The 17,045-nt window shown below is 43.5% G+C and overlaps 5 protein-coding genes across 5 annotated transcripts; 3 read left to right on the top strand and 2 right to left on the bottom strand.

The window, feature by feature from the left end:
- Positions 1-41: 41 nt before the first annotated feature.
- On the bottom strand, positions 42-452 carry LOC133933485 (histone H3). Its single transcript, XM_062380615.1, has one exon. It carries the CDS (start codon positions 450-452, stop codon positions 42-44), a length of 411 nt encoding a protein of 136 aa, XP_062236599.1.
- A 300-nt stretch (positions 453-752) lies between these two features.
- LOC133933502 (histone H2A-like) lies at positions 753-1,139 on the top strand. The gene has a single exon (XM_062380633.1). The coding sequence runs from the start codon at positions 753-755 to the stop codon at positions 1,137-1,139; it is 387 nt and encodes a 128-aa protein (XP_062236617.1).
- Positions 1,140-11,074: 9,935 nt separating this feature from the next.
- Positions 11,075-11,827, top strand: LOC133933545 (histone H2B-like). Its single transcript, XM_062380679.1, has one exon. The coding sequence runs from the start codon at positions 11,075-11,077 to the stop codon at positions 11,447-11,449; it is 375 nt and encodes a 124-aa protein (XP_062236663.1). The 3' UTR covers positions 11,450-11,827.
- Positions 11,828-13,925: 2,098 nt separating this feature from the next.
- LOC133933486 (histone H3) lies at positions 13,926-14,336 on the bottom strand. The gene has a single exon (XM_062380616.1). The coding sequence runs from the start codon at positions 14,334-14,336 to the stop codon at positions 13,926-13,928; it is 411 nt and encodes a 136-aa protein (XP_062236600.1).
- A 300-nt stretch (positions 14,337-14,636) lies between these two features.
- LOC133933507 (histone H2A-like) lies at positions 14,637-15,023 on the top strand. The gene has a single exon (XM_062380637.1). It carries the CDS (start codon positions 14,637-14,639, stop codon positions 15,021-15,023), a length of 387 nt encoding a protein of 128 aa, XP_062236621.1.
- The last annotated feature ends 2,022 nt before the right edge of the window (positions 15,024-17,045 follow it).

The following is a 17,045-nucleotide window of genomic DNA, read 5'->3' on the forward strand; positions in this document are numbered from 1 at the left end:
CTTAAAAGAGCCGTTGTTATGGTCAGTGGAGCAGCAGCAGTTTAAGCTCTCTCTCCGCGGATGCGGCGGGCCAGCTGGATGTCCTTGGGCATGATGGTAACCCTCTTGGCGTGGATGGCGCACAGGTTGGTGTCCTCAAACAGGCCGACCAGGTAGGCCTCGCTGGCCTCCTGCAGAGCCATGACAGCGGAGCTCTGGAAGCGCAGGTCGGTCTTGAAGTCCTGAGCGATTTCTCTCACCAGGCGCTGGAAGGGCAGCTTGCGGATCAGCAGCTCCGTCGATTTCTGGTAGCGACGGATCTCTCTCAGAGCCACGGTGCCGGGCCTGTAACGGTGAGGCTTCTTCACGCCGCCGGTGGCCGGGGCGCTCTTACGCGCAGCCTTGGTGGCCAGCTGCTTCCTGGGGGCTTTGCCTCCGGTGGATTTACGGGCGGTCTGCTTGGTTCTTGCCATTTTGTTGCTTTTCTCTGCGATCGGGAGAAAGAGTGAAGCTGTAGAGAGACACTCTGCTTTTAAACCGCGAAGCCAGCCCTGAATTGGTGACGCTGCTTCAGATCGGGGATAGGCTCCTCCTCGGGTACTGTCTGCTTGTTCGACAAAAGTGTCGACCATCCCCCGCTGCTCTGCTAGAGGCTTCTATTCTGGTTGGTCTGGCATGAACCGTCCCGCGCGATCCGCGTATATATAGGGGAGTGATCATGCTCTCCACCGCAGTTTCTTTTGACGTGTGTTAGGAAACAATCTCCATCCATAATGTCAGGCAGAGGCAAAACCGGCGGAAAGGCCAGAGCGAAGGCAAAGACTCGCTCTTCCCGCGCTGGGCTCCAGTTCCCCGTCGGTCGTGTTCACAGACTGCTGCGTAAAGGCAACTACGCACATCGCGTTGGTGCCGGCGCCCCCGTCTACCTGGCGGCTGTGCTGGAGTACCTCACCGCTGAGATCCTGGAGCTGGCTGGAAACGCCGCCCGCGACAACAAGAAGAGCCGTATCATCCCCCGCCACCTGCAGCTGGCCGTCCGCAACGACGAGGAGCTCAACAAACTCCTGGGCGGAGTGACCATCGCTCAGGGCGGCGTGCTGCCCAACATCCAGGCTGTTCTTCTGCCCAAGAAGACCGAGAAGGCCCCCAAGTCCAAGTAAAGCAAAGCTGCTGGAAACCAACGACACAAAGGCTCTTTTAAGAGCCACACACTCACCTCTGAAGAACAAAACTCCTCATATCACCCATCAATTTAAAGCACACGCACAAGTCATTTTTAGATTATATTAGATTCAACTTTAATCTCATTGCACAGTAGAAGTGCTTATATATAACCAGAAGTGCAATAAAGGCAGTAAAAGTGCAGAGTAATGTGCAAATTTAAAAAAACGGAAAATGTGAAGTAAAATTTGTAAATACATAAGATATGTACAGTAATAAATATATATGGAATAGAGCAGTGTTAAGAGGTATTTTATTATATAAGAACGATGAATATACTATGAGCAAGATCAATATATATGAATATGAATACACTATTGGTGGGATTATACAGTAGTAAACAAAAAAAATAAGTAGCAGTCTAGTGCAAATGTTTAATGGTTGGAGGACGGTGGGTGGCAGTCCAAGCCAGGGTGGAGGAGGGAAGTATAGTCACTGGAGGAGCTGTGTGTGGTGCGGGGCAGCTGCTTTTACTGTGGTGCAGAGTTTAGCAGGGTGACAGCCACAGGGATGAAGCTGTTCCTGGACCTGCTGGTCCGGGAACGGAGGACCCTGTAGCGTCTCCCAGAAGGGAGGTGGGCAAACAGTCTGTGGCTGGGTTGTGAGCTGCCCTTGACAATGCTGCGAGCCCTCGCAGACATCTCTTGCTCTGGACAGCCTCAATGGTGGGGAGTGAGGAACCAGTGATGTGTTGGGCAGTTTTCACCACCCTCTGCAGGCCACTAGCATTCAATATGTATTCATTGGTATGGTTCATTCTGTGTCAGATGTTTGTGTCACCTGGTGAGGAAACCATCACTCATATGGAAGTTTAAATATAAAAGATACACACTTCAAATTTCAGTACGTCTAAGGTTCATGGATCCATGGCATACATCTCTCATGATGGACGGTATGAATGCAAAAACAACACATACTATCTTCCCAATGAAATAGAAACTAGTGTGGGTAGAACAGATTTAATGCAATTTTAACGCTCTTTACATTTGTCATTCTGCAAATATAGGGTGAGAAGTAAAGAGAGCTATTGGTTAAACATCTTACAAACTATCATAAGATAGTAATGTAGTCAGAAACAATCACTCTGGTACCTTTGCTTAATCTGTAAAATCTGCTTTTAAAAGTTAGGTGCTGTGTGTCCGGTCACTTGTGGGATTATAGACGTGTTTCACATGAGACAGGTTTTCATTCAAAACATTGACCAGGTCCTCTGTTGTATTAAAGTGCCCCAGTACACATGACAGTTATCCAGCATTCACAACACCAGGACCATTGAAGTGGAGCAGCTAAATGGAACTCAGCCATCATTATTATTATTGTATACATTTTCTCCTGTGATTCTTCTGGTGTGACAGTGCATGGAGCTCTGTCACCATCTGAATGGTTTGGATTCCTCAATAAACGTGTTGAGCACTGAAGTTTACTCTTTTTCCCCAGAGGAGCAGGACTCTGGATCAGTTCAACCAAGACCTCCACTTGTTTGCTGAGCTTTCGACGACTTCTCAGAGTCTTCTTCAGTGACCTCAAATAGCTGTGGCCTCATCAGGTGAGCGAAGGTTGTAATGTTGGTCTTGAGATAGTATATTTTAATTATAAGCTGAAACATTTACTTGGTGTTTAAATCATAAAGCTGAGCAAAACATCACCTGGAAAAACTCTCTACTCCCTGTTAGTAAATGTAACTTTGTGACTTTCCCTCTGTTGGTGTTGCAGTGTCTGATGACAGTTCACCAATACTTTAGTTTAATGACAGACACTGATCAAGTTGATGCAGCTACAGAGCTCATTTCTATGACTCAAACAAGTAGCTGCAATAAAGCAGGAGAAGCTGAGCTACTGGAAAACAAAGCTTCGGACAGAACATGGAAGAGAGTTCTTCTGGTAGTGGACTTTACTCAGGTTCACATCATTTGGAGAGCAGCTCCATCTGTTGGCTGCCTGAGGTTACTACAGCACAGTATGGTTACATGATGTGAGGCTGGAATTGTCATTTTTCTAAGCAGCTGTCACTTTTCTATTTAGCAAGGAAAGACACGAGGTAAAACGATAAATATAACAACTAAGGCAGACTCTTTAAAAAGTATGGTATATAAAGTAATGGCGATATCGCTGAACATCCCTAGGCAACGTCTATGTCGCCAGGATCTGAAACAGACATGGAATTAATGGAAAAAGTAACACCAATAAGGAAAAGACAGAACACAGAGAGGCAAATGAGGATGAATAAGAAAAGTAAGAGTAAGAATAAAGATTGAAAACAAGAATACTAATAATGCTAACACTAATTTCATTAAATACCAGGGGGCTGAAAAACAAAATACATCAGATATATAGGATGAGTAATTATGACATATGTTTACAAGGAACACAGTGATTTGAAATCCAAATGAGAGAAGTGCAGAATGAATAGATGGGAGATGTGTATACAAACAATGGAGATGGGAACATGAGGGGAGCTGCTATAGTAAGAAAAGGAGGAGTGAGAGTGATTGTGAAATATTTGTTTTATTATTGTTATTATTGATAATTATATGTAATATATATATTACCTAACACTGTTCAAATCAATTCAAAGATCATATCCTTAGATAATTTGATCCTATGATGCTGTCATGTCACATAGATAATTGGCTCCTTTGATACCATAGGCTATTTGATTATTTGACTTACTTATAAAGGAGCAACAGGTACAATTGACTAAATATGAAAGAACAGCACGTAAGATTGACTTACATATAAAAGAGATGAAATAACCTATTACCATCAGGGTAATTATAAGAAATATGTGTTTATTATTGTTATTGTTATTATTTATATTATATACATATATATATATATATATATATATATATATATATATATATATATATATATAGGAATTGATGTCGATATTTAGTGCTTTTTTCTAATACTAGACCCAGATAAGTGGTTCTAGTATCTAGTATCAACAATAATATATATATATATATATATATATATATATATATATATTATCATTGAGTACTAGTTTATGTCAAAGAACTAGTTGAACAAATTACCAATTTATTGAAAAAATCAACCAAACAATCACAATATAAAACAGTATAACATAATACAAACACAATAAATGATGTATTCTCATAAAATAACTGTCCTTTCAATGTGTGTGTATATATTCAGTTCCCAGTGTAGTGTGTGCTTGAAGATTCACTGGTTCCGTTCTGGTCCGGGTCTTTATGTCTCTAAACTCAGTACTACCTGTCTACCTGACGGGCAGTACTGGGGTCTGATGTCTTCTGGATAAACGATCAGGTTCAATCTGGATCATACAGTTGGCCACACTGCATCCACGGTCTGGGTTCTGCTCGCCATCTCAGCATTCAGAATTACAGGATTGAGATTCTTCTGGTGTTCATAAAAAAACAAAAAATCTACACAAAGTGCAGAATAATCAGTGTCTGTTTCCTAATTATATTTCTAATGTTTAAAACGTATGGTATATGAAGTAATGACGATATTGCTGAACATCATGTTACATGATGCATGTGTGTAGATAGGAGTAGGCTACTCCTTCACAGAGTTTAAAGCCATGTTTTATAATATTTGATGTTTTTATATTTACTAACTTCTTAATCTGAACATTGTAAGATGACATCTAATATTGCTCAATCTATCTAGACTCCCTGTAGTTAAGAACTCTGTCTCTACATATTTATGGACAGTGGTGATGAATGATGAGGAAACAGCTCTTTGTGGAAAGACGTGTGTGGCTCTTAAAAGAGCCTTTTACCAGGATGGACATGTTTCACAGTGAGGACAGCTCACTTCTTCTTGGCTGCTGTCTTCTTCGCTTTGGGTTTGGCGACCTTCTTCGCGGGGGACTTCTTGGCAGCAGGCGCCTTTTTCACCACCTTCTTGGGGCTCTTCGCCACCTTCTTGGGAGTCTTCGCCACTTTCTTGGGGCTCTTCGCCATTTTCTTGGGGCTCTTGGTGGGCTTCTTGGCCGCTGCTGGTTTAGCCGCCTTCTTCGGGGACTTTTTAGCGGCTGCTGGCTTCATGGCTCCCGCCGACTTGGGCTTTTTAGCCACTGCGGGTTTCTTGGCGGCGGGCTTCTTGGCTTTGGGAGCGGCCTTCTTCACTGCCTCTTTCTTGCTCATCTTGAACGAGCCGGTGGCCCCGGTTCCCTTGGTCTGGACCAGGGTCCCGCTGACAACCAGCTTCTTGATGGTGGTGTTGACGCGGGAATTGTTCTTCTCCACATCGTAGCCTCCGGCAGCCAGAGCCTTCTTGAGGGCGGACACGGACGCGCCACTGCGTTCCTTGGACGCGGACACGGCCTTCACGATGAGCTCACTGACGCTGGGGCCGGCGGTCTTCGGTTTCACGACCTTCTTCTTGGCCGCTTTAACCTTGGCGGCGGCTGGTGCTGGAGCTGGAGCGGCTTCTGCCATCTTTCTCTTTGCGTTTAGATCAACGACGAACTAACGGAGTGAGTTACAGGACTGATGAAGAGTCCTGATCGGGAGGCGGTACTTGAACACACCATGAGAACCGTGGAGACTCAATCGAGCCGTGGCTCCCGTGTACAGTGTGAACGCACAGACACTTGTGTTTTCTCTTCACTGATAAACGAGTAAAAACTCAGTGGGTGAGCGGTGCTGGAGGCTGACAGTGAGGAAGCAGGTAGCGGACTTATTTGTCTTCATGTTGAAGTCATGAAGAGCTCTGATGCTCTCTGCATTTGGTCGGTGGAGCCCCCGAACACGACCCGTTCACCGCGGTGAGCAGCGCTGCTCAGCGGCTTTTCCCACTAGTTTCTCTCCTAAAATGAGTTCAAAAGCACCACAGCTCCACCAAAACCCGTTTCCTAGCTGCTCCACATGTTTGTTCAGAGACACCGAGTGAAAACAAGCACCTGTTGAGGATCTCTTAGTAATAAAGTCAAGTAATTGTGCAGGCAGCAAACACACCGCTGATGGCCGAGGCTCCTGGTGAAGTTGAGCCAGACTTCCTATCAGAGCCGTGAATTTTTCATCCTGAGGAAGCTTGAGAGTCATTATAGAAGTAGGGCTACATTTCATATCCATGTTGAATTTGTCAATATTCACCTCAAGCAAGGATTAAATTAATATTGGGGCACATTTCTCTCATTTAACACCAAAAGTAAACAGGTTACATCATTTAATTTCCAGAAAATGTTTAAGCTGTAAATTAGTTTGAGAATTTCTCTACTTAGTAAATACAAACTTTTGCTCATCATAGTAACACTGGGATACATGTTTTTGTATATTATGATCATTATTATTTGTGTAAAATAATCATTTAAACATGACAAACGTTTCTGAAAAACGATTTGACCCGTGTGTGAGAACTCTCTGTTAACCTGTCAATATGTTACCTACTGGTCTAAAGATCAAGTCTTCTCAGACTGTTATAGCCAATAACACATTCATATTACAATTTAAGGCCTTAGTGTCAACAAAGTCTGTGTTTATCCAGAATGTACACAAGTGTGCAGTATGTGAAAGTGTTTGTGTACATTGTAGAATGTATACATGTCATTTTAACCATTCAAACAGACTTTAATTACATATTACTTTATATAAAAACACTATTACACATAATGCTTTAAATGCTAACAATGATTAAAAAAAAAAAAAAAAACCTTCACTCAACCCCATCCAAGCCCATGGCATAACCAAAATAACAGTGTTGTTGTTGATCTCATCGTTTTTAAATCATGAATCAAAGGTACGATAGCAAAGACAAATTTGAGAGATGGTCACTGTGCCCAGAAGTTTGTTGAGCTTGTTAAGACTGAAATCTATACTATGCATGTGTGCGTGTCTGTGGAGATGGCTCTGAAAGTCAACTTTAAACAAAAGCAGTTTGTTAGACGGGGGTGGGGGTAGGGGCAGTTTGGGAAGAATATGTGGGAAATATGTAGCCCTCACACGGTGACTTTTAGTAACCTTTGCTGCTTAGTGTTAATGTGGAAGCTGGTTCAAATGTGTGTGCGTCACATCGCTGTTCAAACTTGCAGCTGTCTAATAAGGCCTACTGTGAGAACTTTGAATCTGTGACATTCATTACGCTGTACTTTTACTTGTTCTCATACTTAACTTTTTATATTAAAGCATACCTCCCTTAGCTTCCACACAGAGTTCATGCAGCTGGCCCAGCTTCAGGAGGGCAGATAGGCAAGGCGTTGTTTTGTCTGGAGATGGTGCATGCTTACTGAAGACTCACAAGGCGTCATATTAGTAAATACTTGTTGAAATTAGACCAGACCGGCTCTTCTCATATTCGGGATAAACCAACATGTTGACAAGCTCCCCGTCGCTGTGGACGGCTACAGGTTACGGGGGATGAAAATACAATGTTAAGGATGCCCCCACAAAACCATGACCATTTTATTCAATGTCCATATCTGCAAACAAAACCAGATGAATATAGTAAAACAGAATCCAGCAGAATGTCAGATTGTAATCAACATCACTTTCAAGCATACATGAGGTGCTTTTAAAACTGGTCAGTATCCAATGATGCAAAATGAAAGGTGAACATAGTCACACTGTCAGCCCGGACTTATAATAAATGTCCATAACACTTTCAAAAACAGTTCCACACAAGCATCAAGTGCTTACACTGCTGGACACTGCACTAACACGTTTGGTTGGGGGTTGTGTTTTAGATTAAAAGCTATTTAAGTAGTTAACAAACACACAAACCATACTTGGTTACATACTTGGTCACTTAGGTTACAATTTTTATTCCAATAATGTTATGGAGGGTTTTAATAGCTGGGGTCCAAAGGACTCAAAGGATAAACTATTTCAATGTGAGACTAACAGGAGGGCTAAGTGAGACATTGTGAGCTGAGTCTTTGTGTGACCATTGTTTTTCATTCAAGGCTGCTCAATATTCATACTTTGACTAAGTACTTCCACAATCAGTCCTAATGATACTCTTATTTCTAACCAAGCCTTTTTCACCGGCACTATTCCTACTTGATGGAAACGTGCTACAGTCCTACTGCTACACAAAACTGAGAAAGTGTCAGACTTTAATATCTGCCGTCCTACATCCACACCTGTGGAGGCGCTAGCGCACCATAGACGTATTTATCAGCGGCCATGAGAATCCACAGAGGAGGAAGAGGGCTGCCTCTGTCTTCTAATAGGTCCTCATTCTGGCTATGACTAGCTGTGTTTTCGCGTAGCAGTGCATTGACTAGATCTCATCTTACTGAAGAAAGATGTCTGGACGAGGAAAGGGAGGAAAGGGGCTCGGTAAAGGAGGCGCAAAGCGTCACCGCAAAGTTCTCCGTGATAACATCCAGGGCATTACCAAGCCCGCCATCCGCCGCCTGGCTCGCCGTGGCGGAGTGAAGCGTATCTCCGGTCTGATCTACGAGGAGACCCGCGGCGTGTTGAAGGTTTTCCTGGAGAACGTGATCCGCGATGCTGTCACCTACACCGAGCACGCCAAGAGGAAGACCGTCACCGCCATGGACGTGGTGTATGCTCTGAAGAGACAGGGCCGCACTCTCTACGGCTTCGGCGGATAAACTCACTTTCCAACAGCTCAACAACACAACGGCTCTTTTAAGAGCCACACACCGAGTCAATGAGAGCTCACATCCTCTGCTCAAAAACAAGTCGTTCAAAACATCACATAACAATTACTAATCGTAGTTTCCTCTTTAATTTCTAAACGTAGAAGTGACCATAAAAAACAGTTTATATTAAACTGTTATCTCTTTATACACATGTATGTGTGTATATATACTGTAGTAACACCAGGCAGCCAACAGATAGAACTGCTCTCCAGATATGTGAACTGGAACAACGTCCACTACCAGTTGAACTCTCCTACATGACCTGTCAGAAGCTTTGTTTTCCAGTAGCTCAGCTTCTCCTGTTTTATTGCAGATTCTGATCTGTTCTGAGTTTTGAAAATGAGCTCTGTAGCTTCATCAACTTGATCAGTTGAACACTAAGTTAAATATCAGAGTGTAATTAAAAAGGACCAGGGACAGAGCTGTTTGATTAGGTGCTGCACCTCACCAGTTTGTTGCTTTGAACGGATGTTGAGGCGTAGGTGAAAATAAGTCACCCCCTGTAACAGCATCACTATAAAATAAACAACAATCTGACCACAATTTAAGGATGTGAAGTGGACATTACTCATTCTATCTTTCAGTCAAGCACGTGGGGAGAGTGGCGAGACAAGAAAAAAGAAATGTTGGCCAAGTTAAATAAATTCATCATGTTACTTACATTATCTGACTTGTATTTTAATTCAAATAGGTTAACAAACAGACATTAACATGAATACACAGACACTCACACACATATCCGAACGCACACATAAATATATACACACAGACACACAGCCATTAAGTGCATATCTAAATTCACATAGCTTCATTTGCTGCTATGAAGAACACACGAGTGGTCCTCTACGTGCACACCACAGCGTCCGTTAGACACTGACGTTCCCTCGTACCTCGGGAGTTTGGTAAGGGCCTTACACTGAAGCCTTCTGGACCCTGACTGACTGACCTACTGACTTACTCACTGGCTAATGGAGACACGATTGCAATACACTCAAATAAAACACAGCACTTGATTGGATGTGTAATCAGATGTTGTGTCCACTGTTCTTCAACAAAGTCCCCTACCAGATTGTTCATGGTAACGCTCCTCACGTATCACTGTGTTGTTCTGAGCGAGTAAGTGGGGCCCCCAGGGCCTCTGTGAGTGTGTGCTGTCTGGGATTGCAGTGCCTGCACTTTGAAAGACAACGTGTTATTATGAAAGTCTATCAGAGTGATGTTGGCGACTTTTAACCGGCTGAAATCTCCCTGTACTCTATTAAACAGGTCGTGACGTTGAAGCTAATTGGACTATACTATTCAGAGGCAGCAGGCAGGACCACGTTTCTATAGAATTTGTCTAATTTAATAATTTACAAATAATGACGATTATAATAAACACGTGCCAAATTTATCACAATCATCTTTTTCCCTTCTTTTCTTTGGCAGGGCGGTTCCCCAGTGGCCAGCTACACCTGTATATTTTCCACGCACAAAGGAGACGATACCGGTTCTGCTGATGGGTTGATGCTCTTCTACGGCACACAACAAACCTTCTTGCTCCTGCACGTTTGGATGTTCTATCCTGGAGGAGCTAGATTATCTCTGCTACCTGAAAGTACTTCAGGCACCGCCTCATGCTACAGGTAGTGACACGGACACTAGCAGAGCACGAAACTTCAGAAGATTCAGTCGGGAAGGATGAGGAGAGAGCCAATGTCAATGGCCAGCACGTATAAAACTGTTCCCTTTCTGTTGTGGTCTTGCCTTTGCCTCTTTATTGCACTTATTGTCACTTTCATTTGCACCAAAACCGGTGAAATTCATTCACAATCACTTGGGCTTCCTAAATGGACAGGTCGATGAACCTGAAGTTGAACTGACTGTGTGTTTCACTGTGACCATTAGACCAAAAGTCACCAAAAGTCACCGTGTCAGGGCTACATATTTCCCACATATTCTATCATTTAGAGCTGTGCATTTATCAGGTTGCTTTGGTTTAGATTGTTTTTAATGATACTTATGTGATACTAACATAAATCCTAATAAGTTTCAGGGACATCTTAAAGTTCTCAACACCCCAAATGTTCCAGTTGAGCTGAACAGTTCAACCTCTGTCGGCAGCAGAATAATGGCCTCATGAACATGGAGACACTCCCCCGTGCTGTTACACTGGCACTCCACATTCAGCCAATGACAGAGAGGGAACGGCACACAATGATTTACATGTGATATGTTCAAATACAGCCTGGCCAGCAACGTCTGTATTCATTTGAACGAAAAAATCTCGTGACAATGCCTGACGTAGCGAAGCCCGCGCCCAAGAAGGGCTCCAAGAAAGCGGTGGCGAAGGCCCCCGGTAAGGGCGGAAAGAAGAGGAGAAAGTCCAGGAAGGAGAGCTACGCCATCTACGTGTACAAGGTGCTGAAGCAGGTCCACCCCGACACTGGGATCTCCTCCAAGGCCATGGGCATCATGAACTCCTTCGTGAGCGACATCTTCGAGCGCATCGCCGGTGAGGCCTCTCGTCTGGCTCATTACAACAAGCGCTCCACCATCACCTCCAGGGAGATTCAGACCGCCGTCCGCCTGCTGCTGCCCGGGGAGCTGGCTAAACACGCCGTGTCTGAGGGCACCAAGGCCGTGACCAAATACACCAGTTCCAAGTAAACCACTCTGCGGAGACCTCAAACCAACGGCTCTTTTAAGAGCCACACACTTTCTCTATAGAGACAAACTGTCCTGACTCTACCGAGATGTCCATCAATATTTAAACAGCCACTTTTAACTGATAATATAACATTGTTAATACAATTGAAGAGAGATATCCTGCATAATCTCTACATTTGAAAATAATTGTTTTTAAATCCAATTGCAGTTTTCCACTGCAGGGCGTGTTGTCCTTTCTCAAATCAGTGATCTGGGTTGTTCATGAGGTGCTTTTTCCCCCCTGGTGGTTATAATTGGAATAGTTAAAGAAGCGTATGAAGTCATTGTTCCTCAAAGTCAGAGGACATTGAGGAACAACACAGTCATGTGTGGTTGCCGAGACATGGCTGTGACCTGAAGGTCAGAGGATCTCATTCTCTAAAGTAGTTTACAGTATTATCAATCTTGACAAATATACCTTGTGTGCTTACTACTCTGAGTATTGAGTGTAAAACAGTGGTCAAACAAATATTTTTTCTCCCTTAGCCCTCCTGTTATCCTCAAATTGTAATAAGTATAATTTTAAATAAATGATGACAGAAAAAAATGCAATTTAATGGTAAATTTCAAGTTTTTCATGAAGTACTACATTAATAAGGTATTTTTGAATGGTTAAAATAATATTTTGACATGCTACTATTTACCCACAGCAATCTACAAAAACACTTTCAAATACTTCACAAGTGTGTACATTCTGGAAACAGTGTGTTTGTTGACACTAAAGCCTTCATTTTTAATATGAATATTTGTTTGGTAACACATGGACAGGTTGACTGAGATCTAACACTCACCAGACAAATAGTTTTTCAAAAACATTTTTCATGTTTTAATGATTATTTTATACAAATAATGATGAAAATAATATACACAAACATCTCTCCTAGTGTTAATGTGAAAAGCCAAAGTTGGTATTTACCACATCAGACAGCAGAGACAAAGCATATTCCAGTAAAGCAAAAAACATATTCTACAAACTAAATGATACAACCTGTTGACTTTTTGCGTGAAATGAGAGAAATGTGCCACAATATTAATTTAATCCTTGCTTGAAGTGAATATTGACTCTGATAGGAAGTCTGGCTCAACTTCACCAGGAGCCTCGGCCTTCAGCAGAGTGTTTGCTGCCTGCACAATTACTTGATTTTATTACGAAGGGATCATCAGTAGGTGCTTTTTTTCACCCAGTTTTTCTGAACAAACATTTGAAGCAGCTGGGAAACAGGTTTTGGTGGAGCTGTGGTGCTTTTGAACTTTTTTAGGAGAGAAATGAGTGGGGAAAGGACAATGATATGGTTTCCTTGGAAATCAATGTTTCTGTTTTATAAGATGCATCAATGCGAATGTAATTGCAGTGAGAGGATAGCAGCCTGATACTAGTGACATGTCTTTACAGCATTCAGTAGTACTTCATCTTTTCCCTCCGAGTCTATATCAGTGGGGTATAAATGTCCTGTTGATGAATGACTGTACTGCAACTGTTACAACGGGGAGAGGCGGTGGTCTAGTGGCAGAAACTTGGATTATGGGCAGAGAAGGTCTCTGGGTCGACTCCACGGAGAGACAACAAAAAGACGCACCTGGATTGATCTGTCCAAAAATCCAAGAGTCTCCCTACCCTGTCTAGTGCCCCTTAACAAAGGCACCTTACTCCCCCAACATCTGCTCCCCGAGCGCCACACATGTTCACTCAGTGCTCTGTCAAGGGCAAAGATTAAATTTCCCTACCTGTATGAGTGTGCCTTTGTATGTCTGTGCATGTGTTTGGGACTAGTAAATAAATGGATCTTAATCTTAACAATTATGTTCACGGCTGTGTATATGAGCTCCAATCCCTGGGGGACGTTTGTCTTTCCAAACAGTTGGAGTGTTTTACCAGGGACAACATTTTACAGAACTTGTGCTGTTTAATAAATGTTTGTACCGAGTAGATCGGTTTCTCAGAAAAGGCTAGGTCATCTCATTTCAAATAAATACTTTATTTCATTGCAGCTCTGACCATGGTTTGGATTAAGGTGAAGTGAAGTAGCAATATTAATGATTCGATTTATAGCAGGCCAGGTCTTAGCTTGCATACTTTCCAACGTGTATTATTTGCAGAGCTAATAATGTAACAAATATTTTACTGTAAACTTGTCTTCATGTAGTATTATGAAATGCTACTCTCTTTTTGCTGTTCAGTTAATGTTTTAAAACTAGAATAGATACATATTTAAATCTGTCGAAAGATATCCTTTAACATACTTTAGTTACTTTACAGAAAGTAATTAATTTATTATACTTCAATGGTGATATGAACTTTGAACTCGGAAGTCAATTCTTTAGTGTATTATATGTATTAACGGTCTATAACGAGCAGGGCAACAAAGGAGTTTTGTCTTGAGTACAGTGAAGTGGCTCTTAAAAGAGCCGTTGTTATGGTCAGTGGAGCAGCAGCAGTTTAAGCTCTCTCTCCGCGGATGCGGCGGGCCAGCTGGATGTCCTTGGGCATGATGGTAACCCTCTTGGCGTGGATGGCGCACAGGTTGGTGTCCTCAAACAGGCCGACCAGGTAGGCCTCGCTGGCCTCCTGCAGAGCCATGACAGCGGAGCTCTGGAAGCGCAGGTCGGTCTTGAAGTCCTGAGCGATTTCTCTCACCAGGCGCTGGAAGGGCAGCTTGCGGATCAGCAGCTCCGTCGATTTCTGGTAGCGACGGATCTCTCTCAGAGCCACGGTACCGGGCCTGTAACGGTGAGGCTTCTTCACGCCGCCGGTGGCCGGAGCGCTCTTACGCGCAGCCTTGGTGGCCAGCTGCTTCCTGGGGGCTTTGCCTCCGGTGGATTTACGGGCGGTCTGCTTGGTTCTTGCCATTTTGTTGCTTTTCTCTGCGATCGGGAGAAAGAGTGAAGCTGTACAGAGACCCTCTGCTTTTAAACCGCGAAGCCAGCCCTGAATTGGTGACGCTGCTTCAGATCGGGGATAGGCTCCTCCTCGGGTACTGTCTGCTTGTTCGACAAAAGTGTCGACCATCCCCCGCTGCTCTGCTAGAGGCTTCTATTCTGGTTGGTCTGGCATGAACCGTCCCGCGCGATCCGCGTATATATAGGGGAGTGATCATGCTCTCCACCGCAGTTTCTTTTGACGTGTGTTAGGAAACAATCTCCATCCATAATGTCAGGCAGAGGCAAAACCGGCGGAAAGGCCAGAGCGAAGGCAAAGACTCGCTCTTCCCGCGCTGGGCTCCAGTTCCCCGTCGGTCGTGTTCACAGACTGCTGCGTAAAGGCAACTACGCACATCGCGTTGGTGCCGGCGCCCCCGTCTACCTGGCGGCTGTGCTGGAGTACCTCACCGCTGAGATCCTGGAGCTGGCTGGAAACGCCGCCCGCGACAACAAGAAGAGCCGTATCATCCCCCGCCACCTGCAGCTGGCCGTCCGCAACGACGAGGAGCTCAACAAACTCCTGGGCGGAGTGACCATCGCTCAGGGCGGCGTGCTGCCCAACATCCAGGCTGTTCTTCTGCCCAAGAAGACCGAGAAGGCCCCCAAGTCCAAGTAAAGCAAAGCTGCTGGAAACCAACGACACAAAGGCTCTTTTAAGAGCCACACACTCACCTCTGAAGAACAAAACTCCTCATATCACCCATCAATTTAAAGCACACGCACAAGTCATTTTTAGATTATATTAGATTCAACTTTAATCTCATTGCACAGTAGAAGTGCTTATATATAACCAGAAGTGCAATAAAGGCAGTAAAAGTGCAGAGTAATGTGCAAATTTAAAAAAACGGAAAATGTGAAGTAAAATTTGTAAATACATAAGATATGTACAGTAATAAATATATATGGAATAGAGCAGTATTAAGAGGTATTTTATTATATAAGAACGATGAATATACTATGAGCAAGATCAATATATATGAATATGAATACACTCTTGGTGGGATTATACAGTAGTAAACAAAAAAAATAAGTAGCAGTCTAGTGCAAATGTTTAATGGTTGGAGGACGGTGGGTGGCAGTCCAAGCCAGGGTGGAGGAGGGAAGTATAGTCACTGGAGGAGCTGTGTGTGGTGCGGGGCAGCTGCTTTTACTGTGGTGCAGAGTTTAGCAGGGTGACAGCCACAGGGATGAAGCTGTTCCTGGACCTGCTGGTCCGGGAACGGAGGAACCTGTAGCGTCTCCCAGAAGGGAGGTGGGCAAACAGTCTGTGGCTGGGGTGTGAGCTGCCCTTGACAATGCTGCGAGCCCCCGCAGACATCTCTTGCTCTGGAGAGCCTCAATGGTGGAGAGTGAGGAACCAGTGATGTGTTGGGCAGTTTTCACCACCCTCTGCAGGCCACTAGCATTCAATATGTATTCATTGGTATGGTTAATTCTGTGTCAGATGTTTGTGTCATCTGGTGAGGAAACCATCACTCATTTGGAAGTTTAAATATAAAAGATACACACTTCAAATTTCAGTACGTCTAAGGTTCATGGATCCATGGCATACATCTCTCATGATGGACGGTATGAATGCAAAAACAACACATACTATCTTCCTAATGAAATAGAAACTAGTGTGGGTAGAACAGATTTAATGCAATTTGAACGCTCTTTACATTTGTCATTATGCAAATATAGGGTGAGAAGTAAAGATAGCTATTGGTTAAACATCTTACAAACTCTCATAAGATAGTCATAAACAATCACTCTGGTACCTTTGCTTAATCTGTAAAATCTGCTTTTAAAAGTTAGGTGCTGTGTGTCCGGTCACATGTGGGATTATAGACGTGTTTCACATGAGACAGGTTTTCATCCAAAACATTGACCAGGTCCTCTGTTGTATTAAAGTGCCCCAGTACACATAACAGTTATCCAGCATTCAGAACACCAGGACCATTGAAGTGGAGCAGCTAAATGGAACTCAGCCATCATCATTATTATTATTGTATACATTTTCTCCTGTGATTCTTCTGGTGTGACAGTGCATGGAGCTCTGTCACCATCTGAATGGTTTGGATTCCTCAATAAACGTGTTGAGCACTGAAGTTTACTCTTTTTCCCCAGAGGAGCAGGACTCTGGATCAGTTCAACCAAGACCTCCACTTGTTTGCTGAGCTTTCGACGACTTCTCAGAGTCTTCTTCAGTGAACTCAAATAGCTGTGGCCTCATCAGGTGAGCGAAGGTTGTAATGTTGGTCTTGAGATAGTATATTTTAATTATAAGCTGAAACATTTACTTGGTGTTTAAATCACAAAGCTGAGAAAAACATCACCTGGAAAAACTCTCTACTCCCTGTTAGTAAATGTAACTTTGTGACTTTCCCTCTGTTGGTGTTGCAGTGTCTGATGACAGTTCACCAACACTTTAGTTTAATGACAGACACTGATCAAGTTGATGCAGCTACAGAGCTCATTTCTATGACTCAAACAAGTAGCTGCAATAAAGCAGGAGAAGCTGAGCTACTGGAAACCAAAGCTTCGGAACAGAACATGGAAGAGAGTTCTTCTGGTAGTGGACTTTTCTCAGGTTCACATCATTTGGAGAGCAGCTCCATCTGTTGGCTGCCTGAGGTTACTACAGCACAGTATGGTT

Source organism: Platichthys flesus, chromosome 22 (genome assembly GCF_949316205.1).
Source record: "Platichthys flesus chromosome 22, fPlaFle2.1, whole genome shotgun sequence".
NCBI lineage: Eukaryota > Metazoa > Chordata > Actinopteri > Pleuronectiformes > Pleuronectidae > Platichthys > Platichthys flesus.

Excerpts from the sequence above, each read along its gene's own strand:
- LOC133933502 (XM_062380633.1), top strand. The coding sequence starts at position 753 with ATGTCAGGCAGAGGCAAAACCGGCGGAAAGGCCAGAGCGAAGGCAAAG.
- LOC133933507 (XM_062380637.1), top strand. The coding sequence starts at position 14,637 with ATGTCAGGCAGAGGCAAAACCGGCGGAAAGGCCAGAGCGAAGGCAAAG.
- LOC133933486 (XM_062380616.1), bottom strand. The coding sequence starts at position 14,336 with ATGGCAAGAACCAAGCAGACCGCCCGTAAATCCACCGGAGGCAAAGCC.
- LOC133933485 (XM_062380615.1), bottom strand. The coding sequence starts at position 452 with ATGGCAAGAACCAAGCAGACCGCCCGTAAATCCACCGGAGGCAAAGCC.
- LOC133933545 (XM_062380679.1), top strand. The coding sequence starts at position 11,075 with ATGCCTGACGTAGCGAAGCCCGCGCCCAAGAAGGGCTCCAAGAAAGCG.